This window comes from Cetorhinus maximus, chromosome 16 (assembly GCF_964194155.1).
Source record: "Cetorhinus maximus chromosome 16, sCetMax3.hap1.1, whole genome shotgun sequence".
Lineage (NCBI taxonomy): Eukaryota > Metazoa > Chordata > Chondrichthyes > Lamniformes > Cetorhinidae > Cetorhinus > Cetorhinus maximus.
The window spans coordinates 88,103,540-88,126,500 of record NC_135894.1 but is presented as its reverse complement, the minus strand read 5'-3'; the positions used below and the strand labels follow the sequence as shown (position 1 = coordinate 88,126,500).

Sequence of the window (22,961 nt, the reverse complement as noted above, 5' to 3'; positions counted from 1 at the left end):
TGTCAGATTCCTGTAATTCTACATCAATAGCTTTTTCTCCTCATATCTCTATAACTTGCTCTCTCTCTGAAAACCCCTGTCAAGAGGCAACGGGAAAAATCACTGTTGGAGGCTTTGAAAGGCAAGTGCTCAACCAGTGAACTAAAAACTGAAAGCGCTGGAAGACCACCTCATGCCATCAACGAAGAACTGAAAGGAATTTGGAAGACATCAATCAAATCCTGTACTCTGGAATTGGTGCTATTGAACTGTTTTATCCCACCCTTAAAATCCATATTTTTGTCTGTCTTATGTGTCTTGTATGTGTGTGTATAGGGATTTAAGAAGAGGTACAGTTTAGGCTATAGAGTTAGAAATTAGCAGTTCATATTTCTCTCTTGCCACTGGTTGAAGACAATTTGTTCATTAGGCAGTTATTTACTTATTAGTTTACAAACCTGGTGCTCGTATTCTATTAACCTAAATTAAACAATTAGGTGGGTGATCAAACTTTTTTCACATTTGTCGCGGCTTGGGGAGCAGTGGGGCTTGATATTACAGTGCACTATCCCCAGTGAGTCGTGACAATATACAGATGCTGCCCCCTTTAAACACTAAAGGAGCCATGATTTTTTTGTTATTTTTTGCTTTTGTTTTGTAAACTCCAGGGAGCAGTCAAGGTTTTCAACTAAGCCATTATATGAAAGCCACAAAATTGAATCCAAGAGAAACCAGGAAAGAAATGGATTAAAGACTCGCCTTCTGCAATATCCAGAAAAGGTGACAAGAAGATATTTAATTGTTGCATGGCTAAACACCCATACTATATATTTATAACATTAGGAGCTAGCCACGGTATCTAAATGAGAAAACCCATAAAGCGTGCCAACCTGGCCGCCCCTGCTGTAATTTTACTGGTGTTGGGAGGCCCACCTGCCTGTGAGCCAATTGAAGCCCTTTAGTAACACTGCTGGGATTTTACTCGTTGTGCAATTGGCCCATGCCAAATGTGTGGACTAGCAGGTTTCGCAGGTCGGGCTGGTACCCCTTTAAAGGGTGAGGGTTCTGGGCATGTTTGGTGTTGCCTGCTTTTATAGGAATTGTAAAGTCCCCCCGCCCACCCCCCAGGTCTCCAAACCCTTGCGTTTCCCCTCCTTCTGCCCGGCCACGCGCCCACCTTGCCGGGGGCCTCCCCCGCATGCCGCCGGCACAACCAAGACCCCGACTCACTTTAAAGTTCTGGCTTCATCGCTGAATGCCTGCATCCCCAGCAGTGGCCACCAGTCCCAGTGCCATTGCAAGGACCACAAAGCTGCTGGCCATTTGTTTGGCAGCTCTCGGGGGAAGATGTTCCACCTCGATGGGGGGAGCCCCTGCTCGGCCCCTGTAAAATTTAGCCAAGTGCCTGATGCTGCTCATACTGGAATCCTATACTGCTCCCTTATCTTCCATTGAAAACAACGAAGATTACACACCAGAGATGCTCTGCTTAAACTAGAGTATGTTGCCAACATATAATGCATGGTACCATTTTCTGTCATATTTCACATTGTTGTACATGGTACTTTATTCGTTCATGGGGTGTGGCTTCACTGGCTGGGCCAGCATTTATTGCCCATCCCTAGTTGCCCTTGTGAAGATGCCACTGTGCGTCGGTGGTGGAGGGAGTGAATGTTTGTGGATGTGGTGCCAATCAAGCGGGGCTGCTTTGTCCTGGATGAAGTCAAGCTTTTTGAGTGTTGTGGGAGCTGCACTAATTCAGGCAAGTAGAGAGTATTCCATCACACTCCTGACTTGTGCCTTGTAGATGGTGGACAGGCTTTGGGGAGTCAGAAGGTGGGTTACTTGTCGCACGATTCCTAGCCTCTGACCTGCTCTTGTAGACACAGTATTTATATGGCTAGTCCAGTTCAGTTTCAGTTACATGTTGATAGTGGCTTTGGTTTCTGATGAATGAAAGAATGAATGATAATGTTGAAGGACAGCCAACAGCAACAACTTATATAGTGCCGTTAACATAATAAAATGTCCCAAAGTGTTTCATGGGCCATTACAAAGCAAAATTAGACACTGACCACACAAGGTGATTTTAGGGCAGGTAGCCAAAAGCCTGGTCAAAAATTTAGGTTTTAAGCAGCATCTTGAAGGAAAAAAGGTAGCGAGGCAGTGAGGTTTAGGGAGTAAATTCCAGAGCTTAGGGTCTAGGCAGCTAAAGGCATGGCCAACAATGGTGAAGCAATTAAAATTTGGAAATGCTCAAAAGGCCAGTGTTAGATGAACGCATAACTTGGAGGGCTGTGGGATTGGAGGAGATTTCAGAGATAGGGAGGGACAAGGCCATAGAGCAATTTGAAAACAAGGATAGCAATTTTAAATTCTGAAGATGCAAATAAAGCTAGTAGCTTCTGATTATTTTGTTTTGTTAGATGCAGATGCCTATAAATGATTCAGACAACATAATGAACAATTTGAAAACTCTGATTCACGATGGATATATAGCCTTATTGGACAAGCGCGCCCACAATGCAGAACATGCCTTCTTAAAGGTGCTGAACCTAGTGGATCCTGAAAAACTTGAGGTATGTTTATGATTATTCTGCCCGTGGATTTTGTTTTTAGATGTTAAAGGAACTTGCGTATGAGGCCTGACCTTTCATCTCTATTTTTTGGAGTGAATAAAATAATATTAAATATATGGAAAATCAACGTGTCCTTTGTAGTTTTTAATTTTGTTTGCAATGGAAGCTTGATATTACAAATTACAATGTAATGAGTTTCTTCACTCAACTGATCCCAACAAAAGCTTCTTTTTTAAGCTGGTAGTTATGATAAATCTTGATGAAGTTGCAATTGTATGCATTCAAATTAATTAATGCTGTAACACTCCCCTTCAACTGTTCCTATCACAGTGCATTTACTGTTTATCCCTTAGTTGTGTTCTGCCTTTGCTACTGTTTGGCACTCAAATAACACCTTTAAACTGTTCTAGATGATTGATTTTGTTCTGAGTAAGCTTATCGTTGCCCCAGATTCCCTTTTTTTTAACAAAATGCTTTGGAGCTAATTTCTGTCATGCTGCTGGGCTCCGTTGGACAATATGGAGACCCAAAATGTAAATTCCTTGATTGGCTCCTGCAATTACTGACAGCAGTGGTATTACTCCAGTGGAACATTGTAGAGCCATGTTGGGTTTTTAATGCTTTCTGCAGCTGCCAGAAAGAGACCCTTTTGTTTGTCAGTTGCAAAATGACTATAGAGTTAAAGCGAAACACAAATTCCAGAAGTTTGAATTAGAGACAATGCCTGAAATACACAATTTGCTGGTATCTAAAATTTAGAGAAATTCTGAAGAAGGTTCCCATCTAAAATATTGAAATGCCTTTTCTCCAGCTGCAGACGTGCCCTGCATTTCCATATTTTCTGTTTTACGCTATCCAACAATAATGACTTACATTTATATAACACCTTTAATGTAGTAAAATGTCCAAAGGCACTTCACAGGAGCATTATGTAAATCATTCTGGATAGCAATTTTTCTCAAACTGATCTAAAAGTAGTAGGCTTTATCCCACATGAGATTGTTATGACCGATGCAGTTGGTAAAGCTGAGTTATTTAAAAATTCCAGAGGGAAACTTTAAACAACTGTCATAACCTATAATTTTAAGTGTTATGTTTGAGATGCGACTCTAAATTCAGGAATCAGACCACCAATTCTCGAGGTTTTACATAAAACTAAATGAAACACTTTATTCATTTACACAGGTTAAAATATATGCACATGGCTACAAATTACTATCATAACTTTTAACAAATTCCCAAACTAATTTCCATCAAGGCAACAGCAACATATAGACTTAACCAGACACCAGGCAAAGCATTTTCACCTTACGAATTCAAAATGAGATTCTTTTCACTTTGGTTCCTGCAGAGGCAGCTGGAGGCTTACAGCTGCTTTGATCTCTCATTGCCTCTGCTTTGCACACCCAAAAACTGCTGAAGTTATACCTGGCACAGCTCATTGAATGTAAATTCTCATTGTATTACTAGCCTCTTCTAACAATAAAACGCCTTTCGTAATACCAATTTTATTAGCAATATCTCTGGTCTCTGCTCGCTAGGTGCCAGAATTCACCCCACTTCTTGAATGCTCTATTCAAAAAATATGAGTTCACTGTATTGCATTCACTGTTTTCATTCAGCCATCTTAAGAAGCTAACACATCGCTTCAAAGACATTTTAAAACCCTGAACTCAGCAAAGAATTCTGAATTCAGTAAAACAGCCTGTACTCAGTCACAACTATATATGTTCAGTTTATAACAATGTATTAAGGCATGCACCAGCCAGTAGCAACAAGACAATTGATAAGAATGTGCCTTGATTAAATTAATCAAAAATTTGGCCTATAATCATTAGGACAAACTGGTATTAGGTTGACATGATATGTAAAGTTTGTCTTTACCTTTTTAAATTAATTAACTACCTTCATTTAGAACTCTGTTAGGTTTAGAAAGCAAGGATTGTACTTTTAACCTATTCAAATTCTAACAATTCTTCTGTATCATCATTATCTTCTCTTTAAATAAACTTCTCTTCCATTTTATCAGCTGAGGTCCCATATCCTACTTTGAAGGTTAAAGTCTCAACAAGAACCTTGACAATTTCAGACAAAGAAATCTTGTAATAATTTAGCTACAGATTTAATAAAAACTACAATTATCAAACAATGTTGACATCAAGCCACCTAAGGAGATATTAGGACAGATAACTGTTCAGTTCTAACTGAAATCCCACTGAAAGAACACCTTTAAACTTTTCTAGATGTTCGTCCTCCTTTGGGGAGAGCTTACTCATACAAGCTTCAGTGAAATCAATATGTTGGCCAGAATTTCACTCTCCAGGTTTGCTAACGGGCAAAATACCATGGACGCCTTTCCCTGCACCAATCCACCCACCCTGCACCGCCATAATTTTACGAGTGGTGGGGAGGGGTTGGGTGGCCAGTCCGCCCAGCCTTATACCAATTGAGGATATTAAGTGGCCAATTAATGGCCACTACCCACCTCCACCTCTCTTTCACGAGTAGCAGGTTGAGGCTGGTAGCAGGTTGGAAACCCGCAGGTAATACTGCTAGGACAGGAAAGGCTGGGGGGTGGGGGTGCTGTGCCTCCTTTACAGATCTCCTCTTTCGACAGGAAGCCCCCTCAAAGCTGGAAGCACCCCTGCTTTTCCCCCCACCCCATCATCTCCACCCAACTCCCCCGATCCACATCGCCCTCTCGTCAGGTCTGACTGCCTAACCCCAGCAATTACCACCACCACTTACCTTGCATTCGGCTTCAGTGGCAGTCCTAGCAGTGACCACAGCTTCCGGATGGCCGGCAGCTCTTGGGGGCCCCAGATGGGGTCAGAAGTCTTATCTCGAGGTAATTAACATAAATACAAATGTAGAATAAGGAACAGGAGTTAGCCACTCGGCCCCTCGAGCCTGCTCCGCCATTCAATAAGATCATAGCCTATCTGATTATAACCTCAACCCCATATTCCTGTCTACACTGATAACCTTTCACCCCCTTGTTAATCAAGAACCTATCTAGCTCACCTTAAAAATATTCAAAGAGTCTGCTGCCACCATCTTTTGAGGAAGAGAGTTCCAAAGATTCACTATGCTCTGAGAAAAAAAATTTCTCCTCATCTCTGTCTTAAATGAGCGACCCCTTATTTTTAAGCTGTTACGCCTAGTTCTAGATTCTCCCACACAAGGAAACATCCCCTCCACATCCACCCTGTCAAGACCTCTCAGGATCTTATGTGTTTCAATCAAGCCCTCTAAAACCCAGTGGATGCAAGCTTAACCTGTCCAAACTTTCCTCATAAGACAACCTGCCCATTCTTGGTATTAATCTAGTAAACCTCTGAACTGCTTCCAACGCATTTACATCTTTCCTTAAATGAGGAGACCAGTATTGTACACAATACTCCAGATGTGGTCTCACCAGCATCCGGTATAACTGAAGCATAATCTCCCTACTTTTGTAATCAATTCCCCTCACAATAAACAATAACATTCTATTAACTTTCCTAACAACTTGCTATACCTGCATACTAGCTTTTTGTGATTCATGCACTAGGACATGCAAATCCCTCTGAATCTGAGTTCTGCAACCTGTCACCATTTAGATAAGCTTTATTCATCCTGCCAAAATGGACGATTTCACATTTGCCCACATTATAAGCCATTTGCCAGATCTTTGCCCACTCACTATGTCACTTTGTAGCCTCCTATGTCCTCTTCACAATTTGCTTTCCTACCTATTTTGGTGTTGTCGGCAAATTTAGCCACCATTCCTTCGGTCCCTTCATCGAAGTCATGTATATAAATTGTAAAAAGTTGAGGCCCCAGCATGGATTCCTGTGGCACACCACTCATCACATCCTGCCAACCAGAAAAAGATCCATTTATGCCTACTCTCTGCTCCCTGTTAGCTAGCCAATTTTCTATCCATGCCAATATGTTACCCCCTACATCATGAGCTTTTATTTTCCACAATAACCTTTGATGTGGCACTTTATGAAATGCCTTCTAGAAATCTAAGTACAGTACATCCATCGGTTCCCCTTTATCCACAGCATGTGACTCCTTCAAAGAACTCTAATAAACTGGTTAAACATGATTTCCCTTTCACAAAACCATGTTGACTCTGCCTGATTGCTTTCAATTTTTCTAAGTGCCCTGCTAAAGCATGTTTAAGAATAGCTTCTAACATTTTCCCTATGACAGATGTTGGGCTAACTGTCCTGTAGTTTCCTGCTTTCTGCCTCCCTCCCTTTTTGAATAAAGGAGTTACATTTGCTATTTTCCAATCTAATAGAACCTTCCCCAAATCTAGGGAATTTTGGAAAATTAAAATCAATGCATCAACTATCTCACTAGCCACTTCTTTCAAGACCTTAAAGTGAAGTCCATCTGGACCTGGGGATTTGTCAGCCTGCAGCACCAACAATTTGCTCAATGCCACTTCCCTTTGTAATTGTAATTTTCCCAAGTTCCTCCCTCCCTTCTAGTTCCTGATTTGCAGCTATTTCCGGTTGTTACTTGTGTCCTCTATAGTGAAGACCAAAGCAAAATACCTGTTTAATTTGTCCACCATCTCCCTACTTACCATTATCAATTCACAGACACACTTTCTATAGGACCAATGCTTGCTTCGAAATATAGAAACATAGAAAAAAGGAGCAGGAGTAGGTTATTTAGCCCTTCGAACCTGCTCCGCCATTCAATATGATCATGACTGATCCTCTATCTCAATGCCGTACCCCTGCGCTTTCCCTATACCCCTTGATGCCTTTAGACTCCAAAAATCTATCTATTTCCTTCTTAAATATATTCAATAACTTGGCCTCCACAGCCTTCTGTGGTAGAGAATTCCATAGGTTCACCACCCTCTGAGTGAAGACGTTTCTCCTCATCTCTACCCTAAATGGTCTACCCCATATCCTGAGACTGTGACCCCCCCACCCCAGCCAGAGGAAATATCATCTCTGCACCCAGTCTGTCCATCCCTGTCAGAATTTTATACGTTTCAATGAGATCTCCTCTCATTCTAAACTCCAGTGAATACAGGCCTAGTCGGCCCAATCTCTCCTCATATGACAATCCTGCCATCCCAAGAATCAGTCTGATGAACCTTCACTGCACTCCCTCTATGGCAAGTTTACCCTTTCTTAGGTAAGGAGACCAAAACTGCACACACTTCCCCAGGTGTGGTCTCACCAAGGCCCTGTACAGCTGCAGAAAGACATCCTTGCTCCTGTACTCAGTTCCTCTTACAATGAAGGCCAACACACCATTCGCCACCTTAACAGCTTACTTTCAGTGATTAGTATGCAAGGACATCCAGGTCCCCTTGCACATTAACATTTCACAATCTATCATCATTTAAATATTGCTCTGCCACTCTGTTCTTCCTGCTGAAGTGGATAACTTCACACTTATCCATGTTATACTGCATCTGCCATGTATTTGCCCCCACTCTAAACCTGTCTAAATCGCCTTGGAGCCTCTTAACACCCTCATCGCTCAAATTCCTGCCAATTTTCATGTCGTCACCAAACTTGGAAATATTATATTTGGTTCCCTCATCCAAATCATTATGTATTGTGAATAGAATAACTCTTATTTAAATATCTGTCTCAGCTCTAGGACATCACTGCAGGAGTTCCTCAGGGTAGTGTCCTAGGCCCAACCATCTTCAGCTGCTTCAACAATGACCTTCCTTCCATCATAAGGTCAGAAGTGGGGATGTTGGCTGATGATTGCACAATGTTCAGCACCATTCAGATACTGAAGCAGTCTATGTCCAATGCAGCAAGACCTGGACAATATCCAGGCTGATAAATGGCGAGTAACATTCGTGCCAGGCAAGTGTCCAACAGAAGAGAATCCAACCATCGCCCCTTGATGTTCAATGGCATTACTATCATTGAATCCCCCACTATCAACATCCTGGAGGTTACCATTGACCAGAAACTGAACTGGACTGGCCATATAAACACTGTGGCTAGAAGGGCAGGTCAGAGGCTAGGAATCCTGGATGAGTAACTCACCTCCTGACTCCCCAAAGCCTGTCCACCATCTGCAAGGCACAAGTCAAGAGTGTGATGGAATACTCCCCACTTGCCTGGATAAGTGCAGCTTCCACAACACTCAAGAAGCTTGACACCGTCCAGGACAAAGCAGTCCGCTTGATTGGCACCACATCCACAAACGTTCACTCCCCCCACCACCAACGCACAGTAGCAACAGTGTGTACCATCTTCAAGATGCACTGCAGGAATTCACCAAGGCTCCTTAGACAGCATCTTCCAAACCCATGACCACTACTACCTAGGAGGACAAGGGCAGCAGATAGATGGGAACACCACCACCTGGAAGTTCCCCTCCAAGTCACTCACCATCCTGACCTGGAAATATATCGCTGTTCCTTTACTGTCGCTGGGTCAAAATCTTGGAACTCCCTTCCTAACAGCAATGTGGGTGTACCTACACCACGTGGACTGCAGCGGTTCAGGAAGGCAGCTCACCGCCACCTTCTCAAGGGCAATTAGGGATGGGCAATAAATGCTGACCCAGCCAGCAAAGCCCACATCCTGTGAATAAAAAAACCTATAGAAACTCTAACTATCCATCTTCATATTACTAGCTAGCTTTCTCTCCTACACTTATTTTTCCCCTCCTTGTTCTCTCCTTTTTGTCATTCTTTGCTATTCTTGACATTCCTTCCAACCTTCTAACCTGCCACATGTCTTTTCGTAATTATATCCTTTTTCTTTAAGTTTGATACTATCTAACTTTTTTAGTTAACCACGAATGGTGGGCCCTCCCCTTGGAATTTTTCTTTCTCATTGGAATGTATCTATTCTGTGTATTCTGAAATATCCCTTTAAGTGTCTGCCAATGAACCTCTATTGACCTATCCCATAACATAATTTGCCAGTTCACTTTAGCTAGCTCTGCTTTCATGCCCTCATAATTGCCCTTATTTAACTTTAAAGTACTAGCCTTGGACACACTCGTTTCTCCCTCACAATGAATGTAAAAGTCAATCATATTATGATCATTGCTACCAAAGGGTGCCTTCACTATGAGGTTATCAACTAATCCTGGCTCGTTGCTCAATATCTGGTCTAGCATAACCTGCTCTCTGGTTGGCTGCAGAACATGTAATTCTGAGAAACTATCCCGAAAACATTCCATGAGCTCCTCATCTATTCTACCTTTGCCCATCTCATTATTCCAGAATATATGTAGATTAAATTCTCCCATGATTATTGCTGTACCTTTCTGACAAGCTCCCATTATCCCTTCTTTTATACTCTGTCCAACCATGTAGTTACAATTAGGGGGCCTGTACACCGCTCCCACAAGTAACTTCTTGCCTTTATCATTTCTCATCTCAATCCAAACTGCTTTTATATCCTGGTTTCCTGAATTTGGGTCATCCCTTTCCAATATGCTAATACTATCATTAATTAACAGAGCCTCCCCTCCACTTCTTCCTAATTTCCTGTCCTTCCAAAATGTCACGTACCCTTCAAGTTCAGGTCCCAATCTATGTCATCCTGTAGCCATGTCTCTGTAATAGCTCTCAGATGGTACTTATTTATTTCTATTTGCACTATCAGTTCATCTGTTTTATTTCGAATACTACGTACATTTAGATACAGAACCTTTAGTTTTGTAATTTTATTGTTTATGTAGCGTCTAGCCGTATCTGCTGATTTACTCTTAGATTTGTACTCTCTGTCCCTCCCTGTCAAGGTCTGTATCATTTCCTATATTAATACCTTTCTCTCTTGCCTTGTCTCTACTCTTTGGTTAACCACATCTTCCCAAATTTGATCCCTTGCCCCCACTATTCAGTTTAAAACCCTCTCTGTTTCCTTAGTTATGTGGCTCATGAGGACACCAGCTCCAACACGGTTCAGGTGTAGACTGTCCCAACGGTACATATCCCACTTTCCCCAATACTGATGCCAGTGCCCCACAAACCGGAACCCACTTCTCCCACACCAGTCTTTGATCCACGCGTTCAATTCTCTAATCTGATTTGTCCTATGCCAATTTGCTCGTGACTCAGGTAATAATCCAGAAATTATTGCCTTTGAGGTTCTCCTTAATTTGGTGCCTAGCTCCTCAGATTGACTATGCGGAGCCTCCTTCCTCATCCAGCCCCTGTCATTAGTACTACATGGACCACAACCACTGGATCCTCCCCCTCCCACAGCAAGTTCCTCCCCAGCCCCGATGGGATCGGAAGTCTCATCTCAAGGTAATTAACGTCACCCGGTTGTTAAATCATTGCGGGGCCACGGTACTGGGCAGCAGCAGATGCTACACCCGCTTCCGCATCTGTCCATGGGACCCAGCATGCTGAGCGCAAAATCCAGCCCGTAATTTCCAAGAATGTCCGAGTTTTAATTGAAGGCACAAATCCATGGAACTTAATTGCCAGCTATGCCAACAAGGTGAATAATTATTGCATATCTAGTTGTTAATCGTTTTTGCCTTTTCTAGGAAGTGTCTTTGTCCACTAACGATTATGTGATAATTATCTATGGACATGCCTGTGCCCTCCTTGGCATTGGACTGCCTGAGGTAGGACCCATAATTTTCTCTTTTTTTTTGTGCATTGTCAATTATTAATATAAATGAGCTTGTTTGAAATATACCGTGTATGAAGTAAATTATCATAACCTAATCAGTTAGCATTCCTAGCACTCCTAGCATTCTTCTGTAATCTTTTCCTCGTCTTGTTGATTTTGCTGAGGTGCAGTTCCCTGATTACCATCAGCACACCAATACCTCACCCAAATGGCAGTTTCTCATGTTTGAATCTTGACATTGGATGTTAGCATGCTATTGAATCCTGGGGATGACCCATGTGTCTTCACCCAATATTCTCACACAGGGACTTTTTGCTAGGAATTTTTGGATGCCGGTAAGGAGCAGGAACGCAGGCTCCTTTCCTCCTCCCGTGCAGAGGGCATTGAGGTGAATTGCATTTCCTCCATGGCTAATTAGACCAGCTTAACCAGACCAGGGATAAAACTTGGGGCCTTTCCTTCTCCATACCCTAATACACCATCTGACCCTTGTGTAGCATTATAGTGCATTTGATACAGTGATGCACTTGGGAAACATATGCAAATATCCATAAGGCATTTTCTGCCTATACCTAGGAGCTATACCTATCTGAAAAAGTAATAAGCACTTCTCCCAGACCAAAATTGATGCAAAATATTAGTATTTGTTTTAACGGACTATAGGGAATAATTTGCAGCACGCTGGATTGAGCTAAAAATACATGGTGTATATGTAGATATAATGTTTAACAAAGCCATTGTAGGGGAAGAAAGCAAATGGCTTTGGGTATAAAGAAATAATCAACTTTCATAATTTTGGTTCCATTTACTAAGTAATCATTAAGGTAAACATTTCATTTGTAGAAAAACACATTAAATGGCACTTTATGATTTCAGTAGCAAGTAAAGGTACATGCTTCCTCAAGCATGACTGCTAGGTGGTTAATAAGTGATTTAAATGCATTGCATGCACTCATGAAACCTTAAACTATGTATCCTGTTACGAGCAGTATCAAATAATGACAATGCCATTTGGTTTGTATTTTTTCCTATTGAGATATACCTACCATATACACGTGATTTTGAATAAGAAATTAATTTGTTTCCTGACTGATTAAAACTGTTCTCTGAGAGACACTAGTAATTAAGATATCTCACCAGAATGAACCAGCACACTGATCAATCTTTCCAAGCTGCCACCTTCAGGACTGTACATCCAATACATTGTTTGACCCTGAGGAACACAACACCATGAGAAAACTTTATTCATATCTAAGCTAATGTGCACAAGGAAACAGTTTTTCCTTAGTGAAACTTGGAAAATACCATTTTGTTTGAAGCCATGCTTGATACAAGCCCACTCCAATAAACTGAAGTAAATAATAATAATAAACAAGTAAAATCTACAGTCCAGTGTAAAAGGGAGATAAGCCAAGAATTGTGAACCCCCAACCAACCAAACCAATTACCATTTTAAGATATTGTAGCCCTACTTGCAAATTCATGCCCCAAGGACTAGATCTAACAGATCACTACATATGAATTGGCCCCAGCATAAGATAACTGTGACAAAACTAATGTATCATCTACCTTGTAGGTATATGTAGTTTATGCTTGGTAGCTATTTTTCTTGTATACTTCATTGTTCTGGAGCCACTAATCCATATTTTGCCTGACTAGGAGCTGATTGAGGCTGAAAATGAATTTAATAAAATCTTGGAGCAGTTCCCAAAGCAGCGGCTTGACTGTTTGGCATTCTACGGACTTGGCAAAGTGTACTTCCGGCAGAACAGGTTCGTGTCCAGCAAAACAAAAGAGTGCAGGCATAGAAAGTGGCAAGAGGGAGCTTTCTTTAATTAGCAAAATATAACAAATGGTGCTCTTCCGGGATCTGTACTGGAACCTTGCATTTCCACTATTCATATTAATGACTTGGAAGAAGGAAAAGAAAGTTGTATGTTCAAATTTACAGTTGACAGTAAATTGGAAGTAAGTTGTGTAGATAGGAATAGAAAATTACAAAAGGACATAAGTGATTGGGTAGTGGATGAATTTCATTGCGGGGAGGTGTGAGGCCATCCACTTTACATCTGATAAAGGCAAATTAGAATATTTTCATATTGGTGAGAGAGTAGGCACTGTTGAAGAGCAATGGGATTTAGGTGTCTCTGTGCACAATTCACAAAAAGCTAGTGCAGAGATACAAAAAGTAACTAAAGATGATAATGAAATGTGGCCTTTTATTTTCAGGGGGGAAGATTATAAAAGTCAGGAAGTTATGCTTAAGTTGTGCCTTGGTCATACTTCACCTGGAGTACTGTGTTCAGTTTCAGGCACTTCACTTCAGGCCTTGCAGTGGCCACAGTGCAAATTCACCAGAATGGCCCCATAGCTTAATGGGTTAAATTATGAGGGTTGCATGAAATTGCTCTACGTTCTTTCCAGGGTAGAAGGTGATCTGGTTTGGCATTTAAAATGATACTGGAATTTGGTAGGCTATATAAAGAGAAACTATTTCGTCTATTCGTGGAATCCTGAACAGGGTGACAAAATCTTAAAAATTATTGCGAAAATCTCCGGGAGTGAAATCAGGAAGCATTTTTTCACAAGAAACATAGTGAAAAACAGGACTTGGTCATTTGATATATTGAGGACTTGGGTTGATGGGCCTTAATAGGTAAGGGTGTGTCGATAGTTATGGAGAAAAGGTGGGTAAATGGTTTTGAGGTACAAATCAACCACGATTTAATTGAATAGTAAAACAGGCTTAAGAACATAAACAGGACCTGGAGGAGCCTATTTGGCCCCTCGAGCCTGCTTCACCATTCAGTACAACCACGGCTCATCTTCTGCCTCAACTCCACTTGCCCACCTGCTCCCCATTTCCCTTGATTCCCTGAGACACCAAAAATTTGTCCATCTCAGCCTTAAATAAATTCAACAGTGGACCATTCACAACCCACTGGAGTAGAGAATTCCAAGGATTTACAACCCTCAATAAAGAAATTTCTCTTCATCTCAGTCCTAATAATCGACCTTTTTCCTGAAACTGTGTCCCTGTATTCTAGATTCCCCAGCTAGCTGCATCAGAATCTTATATGTTTCTATGAGATCACCTCTCATTCTCGTACACTTGGAAAGTATAGGCCCAGTTTATTCAGCCTCTCATCATTGGACAACCCTCTTGCGCTAGGAGCCAATCTGAAGAAATGAATAGCCTATTTCTGTCTCTAAGTTCCTCTGTTATCCAGGGTCAATGGTTATAGTAAGTTCTGCTTTATCACCTTTTAGGAACTAGAAATAGTTTGTGTAGCAGTTTTCCTCTAATTAATGACTCAGCTAGGGTCTGTGTTGTGGGAGTTGATACAAGAGTTGTGGTAGAGGTGGGCTTGATTGAGATTTATTCTGCATTGAGCCTTGTACAGTTACAGCTTTGGTCTCACTAGATAGCTTATTTTGTGCTGCTTCATATTGTGGTGGTCTGCGCTTCTGGCACCGCCGGCCCCCAACACCCTGTCAACCTGCTGCCTTGAATACAGCTGCAACATACTGAAACACGCAAAGTTGGTTTTTGTTTCCACTGATTCTTCTCCATTTTCCGTTGTGTTTCTCCCCCAGATTTGCTGATGCTTTAGACCCTTTCACTAAATCCTTAACTATGGTAAACCGTAAGATTGTTCCGGGCATACTAACATGGCCCAAAACAACTGTTGTTATTGAAGAAACACAGGCTGAAAAATTAAAGGTAACACTTGTAACACTTTTTAAAGATATGCTTTGTATTTACTCTTGTAATAAGTAATTAAAGATATAAGACTAAGAATAGGCATGTTGGGCCTTTGAACCTCATATGTCATTTTCTTTTTTGCTGTTTCAACTTTCTAAGTCTCTATCATCCTTTGAAAAACCTGAATTAACTTTATAGGTTTCTGGGTGGTATTTTCATGTGAAGGTTATCATGGATATTCTTTCAACCAGCTTAGCTAAAATTCCAAGACTTTATTCACTTGTTTGGATTTCCATCCAAGGAAGGAGAACCATTCAGTGTCTACCTTGTCATATGAATATACGAACAAGGAGCAGGAGTAGGCCATTCAGCCCCTCGAGCCTGCTCCACCATTTAAAAAGATCGTGATAGTAACCTGAAATCTGCATCCCACTGACCGCCAATAACCTGTCACCCCCTTGTTTACCAGTAATCTATCCATCTGTGCCTTAAAATTATTCAAGGACTCTGCTTCCACCACCTTTTTAGAAAGAGAGTTCCAAAGACTCTCAGCCCTCTGAGTGAAAACATTTCGCCTCAGTTCTGTTTTAAATGAGCGACCCCTTATTTCTAAACAGATATCCTCCCCCAGCCCCCAAGCTTCCAACCTTCTGTTCCAGATTCTCCTATAAAAAGAAACCTCCTCTCCACATCCACCCTGTCAGGATCTTGTAGGTTTCATTCAAGTCGTCTCTTACTCTTCTAAACTCCAGCGGATACAAGCCTTGTCTGTCTAGCCTTTCCTCATAAGACAGCTCACCCATTCCAGGTATTAGTCTGGTAAACCTCTGAACTGCTTCCAACGTCTTTACATTCTTCCTTAAATAAGGTGACCAATATTGTACACAGTACTCCAAATGTGGTCTCACTAGTACCCTGTACAACTGAAGCATAACCTCCCTACTTTTGTATTCAATTCCCCTTGCAATAAATGATAACATACTATTAGCTTTCCTAATTACTTGTTAATTACCTTTAATATTCTAAAATGTTCAGACCACTGCTTAATCTTCCTTCTATCTCAGTCCCTCCATACCAGACGTCCTCCTGGTGAATTTTCCAACCCCAAAACCCACAAGATCTCTGCATTCATCCACTTCTGGCCTCTTGTGCAACCTCAATTTTAATCATATTACTGTCGATAGTTGTACCTTTAGCTGCCTTGGCTCTTAGGCTCTTGAATTCACTCTCTAACTTCTCTGTCTCTTTCCTTTCTTGCTTTCTTTCACCTCATAGCTGTCAAATTTTGTTAATGCTCCTGTGAAGTGCTTTGGGATGTTTAACTACGTTAATTGTGCTATATTAATGCAAATATTCTCCCATTTTATAAGTATATAATATATATATTTTCATGTATTTCTTTGGGCAGGACATCCAATGTTACAAGTGATGTCTGGCCAGCATTCTATGTAACTACACTTGCTTACTTCTATATTTTGTATCTACGATGATATAATAGCCGTCTATTTGATGGCATTTTGCGCCCATGAACTGGGTTTTAATGACTTGCATCCAGGACGCTTGGATCTCTTTAGCGCATTTACAGGCCCACCCTTTTGTTTCCATGTTTTGGTATCCTCCCAACTGCTTTTCTTGTGTCAAAAATATGCTACTTTACATGTTTACATTAAATGGCATCTGCTGCCATTCAGCTTAATGCATGACTTCTGTAATTTTCTGCTCTTCCACAATTTCTTTACAACTTCAACAACAATTTTTATATAGCACCTTGAGGGTAGTGAAACATCCCAAGATATCTCACAATCATTATCAAACAAAATTTGACACAAGACACATAATGAGCTATTAAGGGCAGATGACAAAAAGCTTGGTGAAATATGTAGGTTTTAAACCATGTCTTAAAGGAGGAAAGGGAGCTTAAGAGAGGAAATTTAAGAGCTAACACCATGGCAGCAGCAGGTATGGCCACCAATGCTGGAGCGATAAAATTCAGGGGTTCTCAAGATTCCAGAATTGAAAGAGTGCAGATATCTTGCAAGGTTCTAGGACTGGAAGAAATACCTCCTATGTAACTATAATCTGTCTCTTACCTCACCTCCCAAACTGTTTCCTATCTTCACTGCAAGGTTGTTTCCAATTGCAAGTGCCTCAATGTTAGTGAGCAGTGTGTTGAGGAAACCTTTCAAATGTATTCTAAAATCTATATATTTAACATCCATTGATGATTCTTGTATTCACCACGTCACGGGCTGTCGAAGAACTTTAGACATGATTTATTTTCACAAAAGAATGCCTACCTGCTCTAAGCAACTTATACTCTGTGTTCTTATTTACTCTGCCTCTGATTGATTTCTGGTGAAATTTCTACTATTGACAAAATTCATTGGATCTAGGGCTACCTATTTTTTTTTCAATATAACATTGCTACCTTCCAATACAATCCCCAAATCTGCCCAAGATTTATATCTATTATACTCCACCTTCCTGAACCATTTCTTTTAATACCTTTAGATAAACCTGTGCCTAGATATTTATCTGGCTTCAATTCCATTAGTTTGTCCATTATAATTTTTCTATTTATTCTGGTATTTTAATGCAGATAAATGTAAGCTAATGCATTTCAAGAGGACAAACTGTACTCTTTGTACCATCTCTTACTCTGACTTGTTCGTTTCCAGGTCCTCAGCTATGAAATTCTTATCTCTGCCATTCCTATGGTCTTCAGAATTTTAAGAACTTAGCTTGCTTGCACTTAATTGTGACAACTTGATTCATCTCTCTCATTCCTCAACCTTGCTAGTACCTTGCATTATAAACCTTGGCCCAGCATCTAAATTTCCTAATTAAAACAAATATATTACTCTGTTTTGGTTTGAAAACTTTCAATGTAAATCAACACCTTATTCACCTAACTTCATCTTCCAGGCAATGTTGGAAGAATACATAGGGAAATGCCGATTCCCTCCAGAATCTGATGCAATCTGCCGTTATCAACATTGCCAGGGGCATTCTAAAGTGCAGATCTACTTCTCAGACCCAGGTTTTAAGGTAATGACTTTTTAAATGTAAATGGCATATGCCAAGTGATTTTAATAGAGCAATTCTCTGGGGACGGGCAACAAATGCTGACCTAGCTAGTGACACCCACAGCCCATGAAAGAACAAATTTAAAAAATTGAAAGTTGGACTTTTATTAGTTTTTGACAGTCACAATTACCCAGCAGTCATCTCTGACCTTGTGCTCACAGCTCAGTCAGTGAACATCCATTGTGCATGGAAGAAATAAAGTAGCTTCTCTATGCAGTACATACGACATGAACATTTTAATTCTTGCATATCAGGGTTTTATTCAAGTGATGTGCTACCTACAGTGCCGTGTGGAATACCATATCAATTGTTGGAAGAAATTGAAGGCAACTTCCTTTGAAGATAAAAATGACAAGGTTAGTTCTCTTTACAAATGGAGGTAGATCTATATTTGTGGTATTTCTACAATAATGTGATCAAGGATGCGATCGTGCGTGAAATCTATAAACGACCAGTTGAGTTTTCCAAAAATCTGAAATGAACTGCCTTCACAATCTCGGTCCATTATCATTTACAGAACACAAGCCATATAATTTAAGCCCTTAATTTTGTTTGTTCCCATTCAAGAACTGCTGAAAAGCCAGGTGAGTAAGGATTTGGTTATAGCCCCATCAATCCCATTTCAGGATTAGTGGGCAGGTGATACCTCTGTAAAGGTAAGTTAATGCTGAAACTGATTTGCGAAAATAGTGATCACTTTGACAAAGTATGTCAGTAGAATGTAATTTATTAATGCAGATACAGTTGATTACAACATAGTTTGTTTTTAATATTTAACTAGGAAAGCACTAAGGCAAATTATATGGTATTGTATTTAGGGTGATGTGATACATTTTAATTGAGTTAATGCATGAGCATCAAACAGCCCAGTGTAACTCTACCAATCAGAATGTATGTTCACATTTTTGAAGGAAATTATTGTGCAGCTCATCCCAAAATCAAATTTTTTAGAAGAAACAATGCGACCTTTGTCACAAATACAGACGAGGAACACTTTTACCTAAATTTTACTTCAGACACCCAAATCTAGAAGTCCATGTATTGCAACACCCAATTAGTACTTAAACGATTCCAAATTTTGTCTCCACTACTTTATCTGGCGGTGCATTTCATCTGTCATTCAACACTTTATGAAGAACAACTTTCAAATATCAGTTCTGAATATGCCTTTTACTAGTTTGAAACTGTCTCCCCTGATCCACTCATGAAATTTAATTTACGGGATTAATTCTTCTATTCTATTTGCTATTTTTTTATAGCTCTAAGATCACCACCTTCAAGGCTGAAAGCCCAGATTCTTCAGTCTTTTCTCATAACAGATTCTAACACAAGGGAATTAGCCTGATGCCGTTTCTCTGCTCAGCTTCCGGTGCTATTATCTCCCTTGTATCTTGATACAAGAATTGTTTTGCAGCTGAGTTGCAAATTGGAAACCCATCCCAAAATCTAGCCTGACCAGAGCTCGATATAGTTTGATCATAACTTTTTCTAATAGTATATTTTACTGTTTTATATTTTACTGTTTTAGCTGTGCAGTTCAACATTCTGCTTGCTTTGTTGATTTGTATAGCATGGGTTAGACATGTTGGGTGTCAAAACCCTTGCGATTTCAAGGATTTTTTAAATTATTGTTCTTAACAGCTTCAGTACCATTCTTGGGATATGTGTGTTGCTCATTTTCCTTCCACTGAGCAATACTTTGTAGTTGTAAATTTCATCTGCCATTGCTACCCACATATATGTTTTGTACAATTCAATATAATTTCTGATCTGCCTCCTCCAGTTCCACAGCCGTTCCTGTATTGGTGTCATCTATATATTTGAATAATTTGCAACTTGTGTCCAAGTCATCGCTACAAACTAGAGTTGATGATCCTTGGGAATATTATTTTGGCTCTGTACCTTACAGTCCACTTTCCAGCCCAACATAACCATAATTTTTCACGATGGATGGATCATTGTTATTTCAAAGTACAGACCATGTTAATTTGATTGTTTGCAGAGCATCAGAGAACCAATTGCATGAAAATTGCAACGTTAATAGTATGGAGCATTTCAGTTGCATAGCTAATTATCGAAATGTCAGTTAGTTTCTAGTGGGGCTTGGTTAGCTCATTTAGCTAGATGGCTAGAGTTTGGTCCAGAATAATGCCAACAGCATGGGTTCAATCTCCATACCAGCTATGGTTGTTCATGGAGGCCTGCCTCCTTGCCTTGTCCCATGCTTGATGCTGAGTGGGTTCCCCTCAAGCTATATAACATATTATGTCTTTCTTGGAGAAGGGGATGTCTATAGTCCTTCGTGAATTATGACTAATTACCTGGCTAATTTGGAAATTTTGATCAAGTTGGTGCTATATAAATGCCTGTTGTTGACCCCTTGAAAGATTGGAAAGACTTGCATTTATGTAGTGCATTTCACACCCCCCAGGACATCCCAAAGCACTTTGTAGCCATTGAAGGATTTTTTGAACTGTAGCCGCTATATTGTAAGAAAGGCGGCAGCTAATTTGTGTGCAGCAAAATACCACAAATAGTAATGTAGTAATGACACCAAGGATAACTCTTCAAAGTAATGCCATCCACCTGAGAGGGCAGACAGGGCCTCAGTTTAATGTCTCATTGGAAAGACGCCACCTCAGCACTGCACTGGGGTGTAAACCTTGGTTTTTGTACTCAAGTTCTGGAGTGGGACTTTAACCTACCAATGGCCTTCTGAATCCGAGATAAGAGTGCTACTAACTGAACCATGACAGCCAATCCTGGTACAATTGTGTAATGTGTTTGAACAAGTTCAACCTAATAGATTCCTGATAGATTATGATAGATCATAATTTCTTTTTATTTAATTTTAAAAATAACCAGATTAGTTTGCTTTTTATTTTGAAGGATTTTCTCAGAAGTCCATGTTTCACGCCCGACTGTGGAGGGCAAATTTCAAAAATCGTCATCTTTAATTCAAAAGGCCTTATGAAATGTGAGGTAAGATTTTTCCCTAATGACACTGGGCAAAAAAACTGCTTTTCTTCACAATCGTTGTGTTTCAAAATTTTGTATTGATCTCCCATGGTGTATGTTGGGAGTAAAGACTCAAGTGCATTATTTACATTAAACAGGTAGGGAGGAAATAATAACAGCTACACGAGAATGAGGAAAGGGGGACCGTGACAGGCAGTTGGGGGGAGGAGTGGGGTGTGTGGGGTGAATGGGAAGAGAGAAAGCAGGGGGAAATCAGTGTGGGGTCAAAAGAAGAGAAATTACTTCAATTATCTCCAAGGGCAGATGGTAGCAAGCTGCCTGTAGGCGCCAGAAGCAAGTAAGCCACCAAACCCCTCAGGACTACAGTTTTTGGGGGCTGTACATTATGAAATTTGAAACAGTCTCAGTGAGGACTTTGGGCTAACCAGGGCTAATAAACTCAGTGGTGGGGCAAGGGCTGACATTGATCGTCAGGTGACCGCTACAATCTTTACGAAGTGGGGTGGGGGGAATGGGGAGGTTGGAGAATCAGGGAGCCTGGTGTTGTCTCCTTTGGGGAGGGGGGGGGCAGGGTGGTTGGTACACATGTCGGCTGAATCAGAAATGGTCAGCAAGGTATTGTCAGTCCATACTCTGGATAGAGTACGCTCATCTATAGGGGAATGGATTGCATTGTGAGGATACAATAGTTAATTTGGAGAGTCTTCAGGAGTTATTTTTAAAGAATAGTTATCTCTACAAAGGTACAGGTAGGTGTGAGGCTGCACAGACCCAAGCAAATAATGGGGAGAAGCAGCAGTTAGAACTTGGGAAGCAGCCAAAGAAAAGGAAGGTTGGCATGATCTGGGCTTACCAATGCTTATGTTTTTTTATTTATTTGTTCATGGGATGTGGGCACCGCTGACTGGGCCAACATTTATTGCCCATCCTTAATTGCCCTTGAGAGGTGATAGAGAGCTGCATTTTCAAACAGCTGCAGACCATGTGGTGCAGGCACACCCATAGTGCTGTAAACTTTGGAGTGGCTTGATACAACTGAATAGTTTGCTAGGCCATATCAGAGGGAATTTAAGAGCCAACTATATTGATGTGGGCCTGGAGTCACATGTCAGCCAGACAAGGTAAGGACGACAGATTTCCTAAAGGACACTAGTGAACCAGATGGGGTTTAACGACAATCAACAATGATTTCATGGTCACTATTACTGAGACTAGGCTTTTTTTTTTTAAATTCCAGAATTAATTGAATTCAAATTCCACCAGCTGCCATGGTGGGATTTGAACCCACATCCACAGAGTATGAGCCTTGGCCTTCTGGATTACTAGTCCAATGTCATTACCAGTATACCACCGCCATACCCCAACCCCCATATTAGGAAGGCTCATTATGAAGGTGCTGAAGGAAGACCTAATTGAGAGTTATATCCTCATCTGTAATATATATTTTTTATTCATTTATGGGATGTGATTCTATGTGGGTGTTGCTGGCTAGGCCAGCATGTATTGCCCATCCCTTGAGAAGGTGGTGGTGAGCTGCTTTCTTGAACCACTGCAGTCCCTGTGGTGTAGGTACACTGTTGTTAGGAAGCGAGTTCCAGGATTTTGACCCAGCGACATCTCTTCTTTCCCCCTGGCATGCTTCACTCCCACACACCCTCCTCACATTTTCCAGGGAATTTCTAGTTGCTGATAGGTTTGGTAGTTACTTAGCTTTATTTTCATGACCTCCACTGGTCTTATTTTGTTCCAGATATCACTGAATTTGATGTCACACTAGGGATTCTGAGAACTAATATTAAGCAATAAGCAAAGACCAGGGGGCACATCTAGGACAAGAATCTTCTGCATGTGTAAAGGTTTCAGGTGTCAGGACCATTTTTGGGCCCTGACCCCGCTTGGGTCAGCAGCGTGTCGGCAGGGGAGATCTTCCGGGAGGCGGCTAATTTGCAGGCTGCCTCTGTGTTAGATGGTGGCGGAACAAGGAGATAGGAGAACCAGCAGGAGTGTCCAGCTAGCAACCCCAGGAGGAGAGGTAAGCACTGC

At 40.9% G+C, this 22,961-nt stretch overlaps 1 protein-coding gene across 1 annotated transcript in view; it reads left to right on the top strand.

The window, feature by feature from the left end:
- Positions 1-22,961, top strand: part of ttc3 (tetratricopeptide repeat domain 3) — a 120,022-nt gene that overhangs the window by 48,367 nt on the left and 48,694 nt on the right. Inside the window, exons 14-21 of the mRNA XM_078560306.1 lie at positions 648-759; positions 2,406-2,558; positions 11,058-11,138; positions 12,806-12,918; positions 14,744-14,870; positions 17,778-17,900; positions 18,194-18,295; positions 20,829-20,921. Of these exons, the coding sequence (XP_078416432.1) occupies positions 648-759; positions 2,406-2,558; positions 11,058-11,138; positions 12,806-12,918; positions 14,744-14,870; positions 17,778-17,900; positions 18,194-18,295; positions 20,829-20,921 (904 nt within the window). The remainder of the gene's footprint in view (positions 1-647; positions 760-2,405; positions 2,559-11,057; positions 11,139-12,805; positions 12,919-14,743; positions 14,871-17,777; positions 17,901-18,193; positions 18,296-20,828; positions 20,922-22,961) is intronic.